Here is a 13,319-nt window from a genome sequence, read left to right as displayed (position 1 = left end):
CCAAGTTACACTATTGCTGTGTGAGCTGCGCTGGCTCCCTCTTGTTTTCCAGGTGCAATTCAAAGTACTGGTTATCACCTTTAAAGCCCCCTACATGGCACAGGGTCAGGTTATTTGTGGGACTACCTCTCCCCCGGGCTACCTGCCTATCCTGCTAGGTCAGATAGGGTGGGCACACTCCAAGTCCCTTTCCTTGAAAGCTGATGGATCCTCGGAGGCATGCCTTTTCTGTAGCCACTTCCGCCATTTGGAATAGCCCTTCACCTGAGATTCAAGGGGGCCCTACCTTTTTAGCCTTCTGGAGGGCCATGAAGACCTGGCTCTTCCCCCAGACATTGGGCTAGGATGTGGGTTGAGTCAGGAGGCTAATAGTCTGGTTAGTCTGGTGCCTAGTCAGAAGGGTTGTTTTTTATTCCTGTTTTTACTGGTTGTGAGCTGCCTGGGATCATTGTATGTGATAGGCAACCATATAAGTTCTATATTTTTATATAAAATGTGTGTGTGTGTGTGTGTGTGTGTGTGTGTACATCTGTATGTACGTGTGTGTGTATTCCTTAAAATCAACACTATATATTTGACTAACCTGCAAGTCAAGAAGGGAATAAGAAGAACTAAAAGCCTTCATTTTCTGAACTATCACTTACAGTAGCCGTACAGCCACGCATACCTACCCAGCACAAAATCTCCCTGGCCAGCTAGATTTGAGTTTCAGAAGAATCAAAGTGGGATGCCCGCTGTGCACAGTGTCTTGTTCTGTGTGATGGCTCTAAGGGACTATTGCTCCTCTAAACTTCTATAACTTCCAAGAAGGTTGATTAGTCCATCATGGCTTGGCCAGTTCCACCTTGGCATTTCTCCCATCTCCTGGTACTTTTCTACTTGAGAGCCATTGCTGCCTCTAATTCACATGAGAATTACCTCTTATTTATATTTTGTTGTGAGAATGGTCTTCTTCAGAATTGCTATTCTTCCTGGGCTGGGCAAGCAGAAGTCTTCCAGGATAATTCTTTCTGCTTCTGTGGCCTGCATTATCTTTTATCTTTATTTTTTTTATGTTTTATTGGTTTTATTGTAATTTTTTTGGTTGATTGTTGTGAGCCACCAAGAATCATTGAGAGTTGGATGGCATACAAGTGTTGTTGTTGTTGTTGTTGTCGTCACATCTACTCCATATTTCATACATATAATAATACCATTTCTATTTACAAAGACCATACAACAGATACAATGTAATCCAGTAAAATAGGGTAAGGAATTAACACAAAAAGAAGAATAGAAGTTTAATAATAGATTTAAAATGCAAACATTTATATTTGTTCACAAAAAATTCCCAGAAATACATGGTATAAAACTCCATATTACCACTATATCATGGCAAAATATAATAATGGGCAAGACATGCTAGCAACATTATACTTGCATTACAGGTAGTCCTCAGCTTACGTCCATTCGTTCAGCGACCATTCAAAGATACGGCTGCGCTGAAAAAATGGACGTATGACTGGTCTTCAAAGTTCCATCCATTACCACACCCCTGTGGTCAAGTGATCACAATCCAGACACTCAGATGCCCAGCTGGCAATTATGTTGCAGGGAGCCGCAGTCATGTGATCACCATTTGGGACCTTCCCTGCTAGCTTCCCACAAGAAAAGTCAGTGGGGAAGCCAGGAGGAAACTTTGCAAGTTGCTCCAGTAAGTCACTCATGCTTTTTCTCCCGCCCAAAGCAATCCACACACAAAGCCTCTATTGGCCCTCCGAGTGCCCCCCCAGCCTCCCACAACTTTCACGTGGCCTGCACTGGCCATCCCAGGCCCTCTCCTAGCCTCTGCTGATTCGCACGCGGCCTCCAAATGAACGTATGTGTGTATCTAGCTTCTATCTATCTATCTATCTATCTATCTATCTATCTATCTATCTATCTATCTATCTATCTAAAGTAGGCAAAAAAGTTTAAAAGCACATTGTTTCCTTTTTCAGTTACTCTATCTGTTAATAGCTTGTTTTTTTTCTACTGGTCCTACCAGGTGAATTTCCAAGGCAGCATTCAGAAACTGATCCGGGTCCGAAACCCCTGGGGAGAAGTTGAATGGACTGGAAAATGGAATGATAAGTGAGTTTTAAAAGTTGAGGCCATAGCTGTCTATTTGCTGCCCAGTGCAAGCAATGTTTCCTGTAGAGTTTTGCATTGTGAATGATTAAACTTTAAACTGTTGGCTTCCTTGAAAGCATGTTGGAAACCAGTGACCAAAATTACATGTTTTCTGTGCCACTATAATGAGATCTCTTCTCTCTTTTGGTGAGGTGCATAATCCTCATTCATAAAAAGTTATGGATTTTTTTAACATTTAATATCCAACCCCCTCCAGCTAGCAATGGGGGAAAGATGCTCTCCTACTTTCCTAACATGGATGCTGCCCCTACAGCCTTGGGCCCAAGCATGGATGCATTTCTGCATTATGAACTACAGTATCTGTCTAGCTGCTCCTTCCTTCACCTGCCAAAGTTAGAGGGAAAGCTCTGTTGGCTTTACTGAAGTGGTGTGTGTGTGTGTAGGGAACCTAGTTAATTTGATGCATCATCAGGTACATTAAATAAAGTATTATATTTTGCAAAACTCAAGTGTGAATATTAAACTTTTTGAAGGGACAAGACGGCAAGACAGCCCCTTGTCTTGGATATCAAATAGAAGGAGGCACCTAGATGAGTTCAGTGACTTCGTCTTTATTAGATGCAATATCTGTAGTTCACTAGGCTGGGAAAGAACAGTATTCTTTAATAGATCTCTAGCTTGTACAAAAATGAACTCTGTCAGGTCAGCTTTCAAGCATGCTGCTTTTCCATTTCCAGCTAATCAGTTAAAACCTCAAGGCAAGATTGCCAAACAGAAGGCCATCAAATCATTTCTCATTGTGGGCAAAATCTTAATTTTTATTTTTAGCTTTCCTTGTTCAAGATGACCCTATCATAGCTTCCTGTTTCCATTGTCCTGATTAGCTAAGATTTTTTCTAGCCATTGACTTATAATTTAAAATGAATTCCCTGTTCTCAGAAAAGGGAGTGAATTAAATGCTTCCTGTTCTCCTTTGGACAACATCTATCCACCAATTGTTTTTACTGCTAAACACACACCTTTCCCACATCTTCCTTTTCCATTTTATTTTCAGTCCTTTTATGTATTGACTACAGAGCTTTTGTATTTCTTCCAGACTATAAATAATATCCTTGTAGAACTGTATTACAGAAAGGGGCACTTTAGTCTATGCATAATATTTCATATTTGTTTGCACTGTGCATCTTGTTACTGATCTCTAAGACTAATTTACCAAGGCAATTTTATTATATCTTTCAAAGTAAAACAAACAAACAAAAAGCTATAGTCACCATTGTGATAATCCAAAGTGCTTCTTACAATACACATAACTGGGCATAGGTGGACTTAATGTGTCATGAAAACAGCTAAACTCAGTCAATTGTAGGGTTACAGAGGCAATTTTTAAGTAATGTATCTCTGGGTTATTTTGCATGAAATTAATCTCCCTCATCAATAGTGTCATCTAAAAACAGAAGAAAGGGATAACATTGAAAGGACATCTCTGGGAACTCCCTCTCTCTAATTATTTGGTTTTTCATCCTCCTCTGGCTACATTGAGGACAGAAAAACATTAGATAAGTCTGTCTGTGGTGACTTATTATCTTTTTCTGGAGATTAAAATAAAATAAAATAAGCACCTTTGCAGTGGTAAGTCTTCTATAAAAATGGCTACTTTTTGAGGTATCCCTGGTCATCTGTTAATGGCTGACAGGGGTGAATATGTACCTTGAGATAGAAGCAGACTGTGCCAGCAAATGCAAGCATTACGTGTTTGGGTTTGAGCTAAAATGTTGAGGCCCTCCAGGATAACACAAACACTATCCATAGCTCTAAGTATGAGCCTGAAGCTTCAAATAATTTTGATTTTCTTTATTTAGCTGTCCAAACTGGAATGGTGTTGATCCAAAAGTGAGAGAGAGACTGACCAGACAACATGAAGATGGAGAATTTTGGTATGGATGGTGACTTGCTAAGGGTTGGGAGAGAAGGACAGCATATAATCTTTCTGTAATACTTAAACATGTTGTCACATCAGTATATTTCATCAAACTGTAACAAGGATATCTTAGATATTCCACATTTTAGATGGAAATATGAATATTAAGTCCTGGTCCATATTGGACTATAGAGGATCAGAATACGTAGGAGAAAATGTGTAGGAGAAAGGTTTCAGATAGATGAATGGGGAAAAAAGTAGCTGTCGCTATCCTGAAACCCCATTGCTAGATGGTGCTATAGTTCAGCCTTCCTCAATCTTTCGCCCGCTAGATGCATTTGGATTTCAGCTCCCAGAATTCCCAGCCAGTATGGATAGAAAGCATTATGGGCATTGAAATCTAACATATCTGGAGGGCATGACACTGAGGCAAGTTAACTTGTCAAGGAAGCTTGCTCTCATAGTAACCAATGATTTTTTTTGGTTTTCTTTGATGCTGGAACAGCAGAAGGGAGGAAGCTTATCTGAAATGCCTTTTCTAAGTATGTCATTTTTGGCATTATTCCATAGGATGTCATTTAGTGATTTCCTGAGGCATTATTCTCGTCTTGAGATCTGTAATTTGACTCCAGACACCCTGAACTCTGACAAGTATAAAAAATGGAGCTTGAACTTGATGGATGGAAACTGGAGAAGAGGTTCCACGGCTGGTGGATGCCGAAATTATCCTGGTAAGACTTTTTTCAGCCTATGCTTGCCTTCATATCCATGTCTGTTCTGCTGTATGTATGTATGTATGTATTATTTTTGAATTTGTATGCTGCCCATCTCCCCCAATGGGGGACTCTGGGCGGCTCACAGTTAAAATCAAAACCCCGACAACAATTAAAAATACCCCATAAATAATTAAAATGAATTAATCCATTAAAAATCAAGTATAAAAAACAAACCCTATACATAAATACTAAAAACATTCAAGATGACAGGGGCAGGGGGCAAAGTCAGTCACCCCACAAGCCACCTCCATTGGTGTGAGCCCCCATCTGGCCCCCACGCCTTCTGGCACAGCCAGGATTTCACACCTTTCCTGTATCTTCCTAACAATCTGTGAGTAACAGAATTGCCTATTATCAGTTTGGAATGTGGGCATTTACTTTGTTCATAATGCCTTGTGGATAAAATAAATATCTTATTTTAATGCATTATAATGATCATCTCCTAGAAATGGTCACATAAATTGTAGCAGCAGTACAAACATTTGAGAGCCACACGGAGGCTGCACGTTCATTAACTACAGTAATAATTACTCTCCATGTATGTAATCACATTATGAAAATTACAATTTGTTGACAACTTTTGGAATGACTCTAAAGGCTGCACTTAAGAATTTGAGGCGCTATATGCATTCCTGGGGTTACAGATTGTATTGTATTGCATTGCATTTTGTTTGGTGTTTTTATTTTGTGAAGTGCTGGGACCCTCCAAAATTTGGCAATGTATAAAACTCATAAATAAATAAATGGCATTTTAAATCATTGAAAGCTGAATTCATTTGATATAACTGGCAGCTCTGGTGTTGTAAAAAGGTCCTGTATTTGTTTTGAAATGAAACCCCAAATTCAGTGTGCTTCTCTCTTGGCAGCCATTTGTAGAAAATCTTAGGATCTGAATTTTATTTATAACATTTTGTTCTTAATTAAAAAGACCAAAGCTATTTATAGTAACAAGTACAATAAAATAAAGATTAAAACTATGAAAACAATGAAATACAGATAAAGCCAACAAAATAAATGAGAAATCAACTATGTTGATTTAAAATCAAGGGAGGACCTGTGGAAATAAATGCACTTTCAGTTTCCAGCAAAAATGTTCCACATCAGGGCCTACCTAATTTTCATCACAATTTTATTCCACAAAGTGGACACCATATCCCAAGTGAATGAATATTAGCTCCTGAACATAAAGATCAGGTATGCCTGAAGGTTCCTTAAAGAACTGAGATATTGTGATGGAATGTATCTATGAGGAGGAGAGTGATGTGGGAGATCAAGGCTATCAGGAGGGAGGGCTTGCATTCCAGGAGGGGAACAAGAGACAATACAGTCCTCAAGGGGAGTGTGGGAAGCGAAAGAGGTTCAGGATAGCCACTCCCTAGAATCTCCCAGGGTATATCCAATAGTTGCTGTAGTATGGATTTAGTTTGGCAAGATTCTGTCTATAAAGTGTAAGCAAAGAAAGGAACTATACTTGACTGGACTGTTTCACCGTTGTTCTTGGGCTGGACCTGACAGATATTACGTCCTTTCAGACCAACAGTAACATCTCAAAAATGATTCAGTAGCTAACTGGCAAGCAGCAGAAGGATTCCACTGAGAAATCTAGTAATAGCATTCTGCATTGCTGCAGTCTTGAAACACCCTTATGAGGAAGCACATATAGGACATGTTACAGTGATCCAGACTTAAGGGTTTTATGCTTAGACTACTATAGCAAGACTATCTGAGAACAGCTGTAGTTGTGAAAATATTCATAGCTAGTAATTATTGGGGCATCCAATAATAAAGTTGATGCTATAAGTACACCCCAAATTGCCCACTTGTCCCTGTAGGAGAATGCAGATCCAACCAGAAGACATAATAACACAATCCTCAGATCCAGAAATCACCTCTTCATAGGACTTCAGGCTTACTGGGATCCAGCCTCAGCCAATTTGTCCTCATCAGAGGTTCACATTGTATTCAGGCACTACTCTCCCTGATGAGAGAGTACATGGTTTAGATAATGCAGAGAAATACAACTGCATATTTTCCCACTCTGCTTCAAGTGACTTCATATAGATAATAAATAATATTGGAGACAAAATAATGCCTTGCTGGATACACAGTATAATCGACAAAGGCCACAGTGTAGTCTTTCAGTAAAAAGGTCCATTCCCTTGAGTCAAGCTCAACTCTAAGTAGATTTCTTGCCAACAATGGTTTGTCATTCCATTCTTCCTGAACATTTTTAACTTTCCAGTTTTAGTCTACAGCCCTGGGAAATCCTGGTAGTTTCCCTTCTTAGTACTAATGAAGTCTATCCTTGCCTAGCTTTTTTGAGATCAGCCAAAGTCTGATTTTGCCACTTCTAAAAATAGATGCTTCTGCTAGGAGCAGAAATCACTGCAACCCAGCACTGTCCACTTCAACCTAACAGAGGATACCATCAACAACCAAATTGTCGTATCTGTGACTTATAAAATGTCCTCAGGCAAGAGGAAACAAGATAAGGTGCTTAATAGATTGGACACAGAAAGCCTAACCCCAACTAATAAAACAAAAGTTTCATGGTTTATAATTACTTCCATTTAAACAATCAGTCAAACTTTATTTATAGTCCAATACCAAACATGACTTCCATTTACAACCTCCACTGGAATTTAATTGTTTAAAAGGAGGTACACCCATCCATAATCTGGGGGAAATAATTCTAAATCTTGCTTTTAGGTATACATTTATAAGTGCTCTTAAGGTGGGCACACCAATCTAAAATGTGTAGAGCTGCATCTTTCCAAGCCACAATTCCTTATGAAAATCAGAATAAGTTGACTTACTGTACCCTGGGGATAGTTTTAGTGACCTCCTTTCATTTTGTCAGATACGTTTTGGACGAACCCACAATATTTAATTAAACTTGAGGAAGAAGATGAGGATCCAGATGACCCAGAAAAAGGTTGCACCTTCCTAGTTGGTTTGATTCAGAAACACCGTCGGAAGCAGAGGAAGATGGGGGAGGATATGCACACAATTGGCTTTGCCATCTATGAGGCAAGCTCTGTTTTTTTCCTGGTAAACCAAATCTTGAGATAAAGATGATGGATCACTTCTTTCTAGCCACAGAACTGACACATTCAGGAATATCTTGTTAATGAATTGCAACATTAAAGAGTCCATGTAATCTTCACAAATGAATTAGATGGTATCTCTTTTTTACCATAAATGTGCAGTTCATTAAAGTTTATGTTTATTACTGACTTGACAGTTGCATGAAATGATGATTTATACAAGGGTGGAGAATCTTTCCGATTCTAAGAGCCAGATTACTACTTGGGAAATCTCATAGGAGCTAAACAAATGAGATTGGGTGGGTCTCTTTTCTCTGAAACCTCATCTTGGGCCAGTGCCTTTCATTGAGCAGAGAGATGGCTTAACTGTGTCTGGCTTTTTCTGATCATGGGGAAGAATTATGGGGAGGAGGAGGAAAAGAACGGAGAGGAAAAATAAATCAGGCATTGGGGGCTTGCATGTATGTGAGATACAGAGAGAGTTGGGAAACAGAATGGAGAGTAATTTTATACAAGAAGCATGGGTTTGGACATTCTAGAGTTTGACACTAACCCATCTTTGTTTGGACTCAATTTTTAAAAATTTTACCTATGTAAAATCAATGCATTTTATGCTCCATGGATCATTAGATATTTGGGACTCACATCCAACCTCTTGTAGTCATTTTTTATTTGTATTTTGTAATCAAATACCTCTGCCTTTTATGGCAGTATTTTCCAAAATTCCAAATGCATTTGTGGGCTCAAAGAGTTTGGGGGGCCCTATAGAGTAGGGCACAGTAAGGAATAAAACAAGTCAAATTGTTTTAGTAAAATTGGAACTATGACATTCATTCATTCATTCATTCATTCATTCATTCATTCATTCATTCATTCATTCATTCATTCATTCAAACTGTATGCCTTCAAATCAGTAAATAGGGCAGTTTACAATAATTGAATAAAAAGCTCCCAACCAATGAAAATGTCCATGGTGAGCATAATTAACATCACAATTATAATCCGTATTATATTAATAATAGACCATGGAAATACAGCAGTTCAGTTGAAAAAAAATGCAACAATTAAATAGTCACGAAATGCTATATGGAAGAATTCTATCTGAAGCAGCTTCTAGAAATGTTAGAGGGGCAGTGTGTCTTAATTCTATAGGGAGGCTCTTAATTCTTCAGGGAGGCTATTCCATAAGGTTAGAGCAGTGACTAAGAAACAGTGCTTCCTGGGAAGGATAATTGTTCAGTGTTATTAATAAAAAGTGAATAATTTGTTTCTCTTTTTGCTCTTCTACAGGTGCCTCAACAGGTATGTGGTGTATATTTTTTCTAAGAGAGTAAACATATTTTTAGCTAAACATTGTACTGAAAAAAGGGACCTCTCAATGTTAATGCTGCAGAATTGTATGTATTTTTTTAATTGTGGAAGTTTTGTTCTTCATGATCTTTAAAAATAATTATCCATAAGAGAAATTCAAACTGGGCAAGTTCAGATCTATTGTTTCAGAAAGAGTGTTGAGGCTTTTCATTTTTGAAAACCTCTGCATTGTTCAAAAACATCCTGTTGTTAAAGTAAGAATCAAGTATTTAAAAAACCATTTTAGTCACACTGCATGGTAAAACAAATATATTAGTTAACATTTTTAAGAAAAAAAATTAAAATGATTTTAATATTGGTGGTCAACAATTGCAAATAATATCTTATATCCTTATTTCTTTGACTTGTACCCTGCTTTTCTGCTCAGAACAGCTAGTAAATATATATCAAGTTAAATGAATTCTAAAATCAAGTGACATATAAACAATCTGGAGATGCATCTTTACAGCTTTTCTAAGTGCTGAAAGAGTGGGACCTAAACACAGTGCTGAGAGAGTATGTTCAGTAGTCTGGGAGCATTGTAGGAAAAAGTCCCTCCTGGGTGCCACTTGGATAAGCATCCACTAGCTTTAAGTTAGCTTTCTGAAATGCGGCAGAATCTCTTCAAAAGGGCCTTTCTTACATCTCCAAATAGTTGGAGAATGGAGAGGTGGTCCTGCAGATAAACTGATTAAGGTCTTAAAGGTTAAATGTTTGCCCAGTTAGCAATTGACAACCAATACAACTTCTTTCAGTAGAGACTTGTACCTTGCAGCAATTCAGTTGAGCTGCTGTGTTTTGTGGCATTTTTAAAAGGTAATTCAGTGTAGAGTATGTTGCAATAGTTATGACTGGATCCAAGTAAGAGATGGATAACAGTTGCCAAATCTAACTGGCTCCTGAGAGGTTGCAGCTGGTGCATTACCCATAACTGTAGACAGACTCTTTGCCACAGTCACCATTTGTGAGCTGAGGATCAAGGAACACTTCCAAACTGAGGAACCTCTCTTTCAGGAAGAGTGCAGCTATGTCCCAACCAGGCTGGGCTTCAATTCTCAAACCCACTTTCTTATTGACTAACAGCACTTAAGTGTATGTAAACAATAGTCAGCACACAGAACAGATTTTATTGGTTTTATCCTGGCATCTAAAGGACACTTCCAAAAGTCCTGTGTGCTGTTTAAAAATAAATCAAACAAATTATATACCATGACAGAAGTAAAACATACTAATGATTGCTTACTTACTTGAATAATAGACATGTTGGTCTTTGTGCACAGAGTTTGTGTCAAGAGCTGATCTTAAAACTGTCTGCCTCAAAATGGTGCTAACTTCTCATTATGCCAAGTCATTATGGGCATGATGGAAATTGCAGTATGATACAACACACAATTGGCTGTATTGGATGGGAGTGATAAGAATTGTAGTTTACCATTTCTGGAAAGCATCAAAATTGAGAAAGGTATCCTAAAGCTATACTGCTGTAAGTCTTTGATCTATAACCTAACCTAACCTTCTCTATCTCCCAATACAATTGTGTGTTTTCCAACTACATAGTTTGGAAAGAACTAGGGCCAGACTCAGCATGTTGAGCTTTACAGTTGAGGAGGGTTTGTTTTTAGACTCATTAACAGGGCTTCATTCTTCAGAGATGCATTTCTGCCCTTAGTGCAAAATATTCTTGAGCTTTCCTCATTTTCTAGTGATAATTTGCCTCATCCTTTCTTCAGTTGCCAAGTGCTTGACCACTTTTCATTTGCGATGCAGTTGTAGGAGTCTGTAAATTTACTATTACTACTATTCCTCCCACATATAGAGCCATAGAGAACTGCTATCTTGGCTTTTGATGTTTTGTAGATGTAGATGTTCTGGAGAACCCTCCTGTCATGCAAATTAATAGAATGTAACTTCCATGCTACACAAGCTTCCTCTTCTGATGGACTAATGCTATACTGCTGTATTAACACAGTCATCTGAGTAGGATTCAGGTAGCTTCAGAATAATAATTTCCATTTTGTCCTTTCCTTCCATGAAGTCTTCTGGCCAAATGAATGTCCACCTGAGCAAAAACTACTTTCTCACAAACCGAGCAAGGGAACGATCCAACACATTTATCAATCTTCGGGAGGTGTTAAATCGATTCAAGCTTCCGCCAGGAGAGTATATTATTGTGCCATCCACCTTTGAACCCAACAAAAACGGGGACTTCTGCCTCCGAGTCTTCTCTGAAAAGAACGCTGACTCACAGTACGTCACACATTCACCAGTCCACCTTCTCCGTCTTCTGCATTGGTGGAGTCCATGGACCTGAAAGTATTGAGGATAATAAGAAAATAAGGGGTGGTGGTGGTGGTTGTAAGCCATCCATTGGACAGCTGAGGGTCTGTAGGGGAAGTTAAAAGGAAAGAAAACAGTTCTTGAGGCCACTCTCAGAACAGAGCCATAGCTGTGAAGCTAACAAGGAGCATATATTTCACTTTAGTTCTGTTGGGCTCCGACGTTTTATGATTTCTTGCAATATCCTGTTTTTTATATCAGTTGTTAATTGGAAACTAGGGGGAATATCACCAGAGATCATAAATCTAAAACAATCACACTATCATTGCTAATAAAGATAAGTGAGAAAAACAAAGTAAAAAAATAGAACCAGTATCTACTATATACTTGAAGTAACCTCTCTAGCTGCCTTTCTTCTCACTGAAAAATATATTTTTAAATATTAAGTATTATTTCCACCCCTTCATGAGAATTCCTGAGTGAGTAACAGTGATACCACAAGCAATAAAATATCATAAGATTAATTAAAGGCATGTTGAGAGACAAAGCAAATATCAACAAGCAACGATAGATACAGATACATTCAATATAACAGGTATCAAATACAGTGGTACCTCTACTTACGAACTTAATCCGTTCCGTGACTCTGATCGCAAGTCGCGTTGGTCGCAAATCGAAGTAAATTTTCCCATAAGGTTCAATGTAATTACCGTTAATCCATTCCGGCGTCCACGGACCACACGTCAGGGGCAGAAAAACAGCCGCTGACCACGCGGCAGGGCAGAAAAAATGGCCGCGGACCACGTGTCGGGCGGAAAAACGGCCGCGGACCACGTGGAACGGGCGGAAAATGGCCGCGGACCACGTGGAACGGGTGGAAAAATGGCCGCGGACCACGTGGAACGGGCGGGAAATGGCCACGGGCCACGTGGAACGGGCGGAAAAATGGCCGCAGACCACGTGGAACAGGCGAAAAATGGCTCGTAAGTCGAGGCGAGTTTGTAAGTAGAGGTAAATTTTTGGGGCCGGAGCTGATCATATCTCGAAAATTTCGTAAGTAGGGGCGTTCGTAAGTAGAGGTACCACTGTACTCATGAATGCCTAGATATAAAATATGGTGCCAAAATAGCAATGAAATGGGCACTTGATGCACTTCTGGAAGGAAGGCATTCCAAAATCAGAAAAGACACCATGTTCTGCTTGATTTATTTCTTTTATAATAAGAAATGATGGACCTCCTTTCCCATTTTTAAAAATATTTGGTAGGAAATTACCTGAAGCTTGGGTCTCCATCGGCATCTACAAAGCTCTCTGCTTCACCTGATTTTATCTTATTTTATTCTATATTTTACATTTTATATTGTTTATTCTGTAGTTTCAAAATTAAATGAGAAGCTAGCTTGCTTCAAACGAAAACCTAGTGTCGAGTTTTTCCAGTGATGTCCCTGGGCTCACAAAGATCTTAGAAGCAGTCTTCAAAAACAGCCAAACGTTGAGTAGCTCAGTGCTGCATTTGCACATGCTCAGAAAAAGTAAGACAAGCAAAGGTGGTAGAAAGCATCCTGGGAAGCTGGGGAGGGAGGTGGGAAGGGGATCAGCCTCGCTAGTTTGACTTTTGGGATTTGGCATGCCCACATTTGAGGGCATCTCTGGAATATGCTCTCAAAATTCCAAATGTGTCCACCACCACCCTAAATTTGGGGAACCCACCCTAGAATGTGTATGTCAGCCTTTTGAGGTAGGCCAAATCAGGAAACGGGCTTCATAAGTTTGACTGGAAGTCTGCTTTGTTGAGAGGGGCCCAACATAACAGAATCTTGAAGGCCTGACTTGCACCCC

The 13,319-nt window shown here is 39.1% G+C and overlaps 1 protein-coding gene across 1 annotated transcript in view; it reads left to right on the top strand.

The window, feature by feature from the left end:
* Window positions 1-13,319, top strand: part of CAPN2 (calpain 2) — a 43,531-nt gene that overhangs the window by 20,208 nt on the left and 10,004 nt on the right. Inside the window, exons 7-12 of the mRNA XM_007426284.4 lie at window positions 2,027-2,112; window positions 3,972-4,046; window positions 4,601-4,761; window positions 7,667-7,836; window positions 9,144-9,155; window positions 11,239-11,450. Coding sequence (XP_007426346.1) covers window positions 2,027-2,112; window positions 3,972-4,046; window positions 4,601-4,761; window positions 7,667-7,836; window positions 9,144-9,155; window positions 11,239-11,450 — 716 coding nt within the window. The remainder of the gene's footprint in view (window positions 1-2,026; window positions 2,113-3,971; window positions 4,047-4,600; window positions 4,762-7,666; window positions 7,837-9,143; window positions 9,156-11,238; window positions 11,451-13,319) is intronic.

Source organism: Python bivittatus, unplaced genomic scaffold, assembly GCF_059951505.1.
Source record: "Python bivittatus isolate LINGU-HERP-01145 unplaced genomic scaffold, Pbiv_v1 ctg000020_np1212, whole genome shotgun sequence".
Classification (NCBI taxonomy): domain Eukaryota; kingdom Metazoa; phylum Chordata; class Lepidosauria; order Squamata; family Pythonidae; genus Python; species Python bivittatus.
This window is presented reverse-complemented; position numbering and strand designations above follow the sequence as displayed.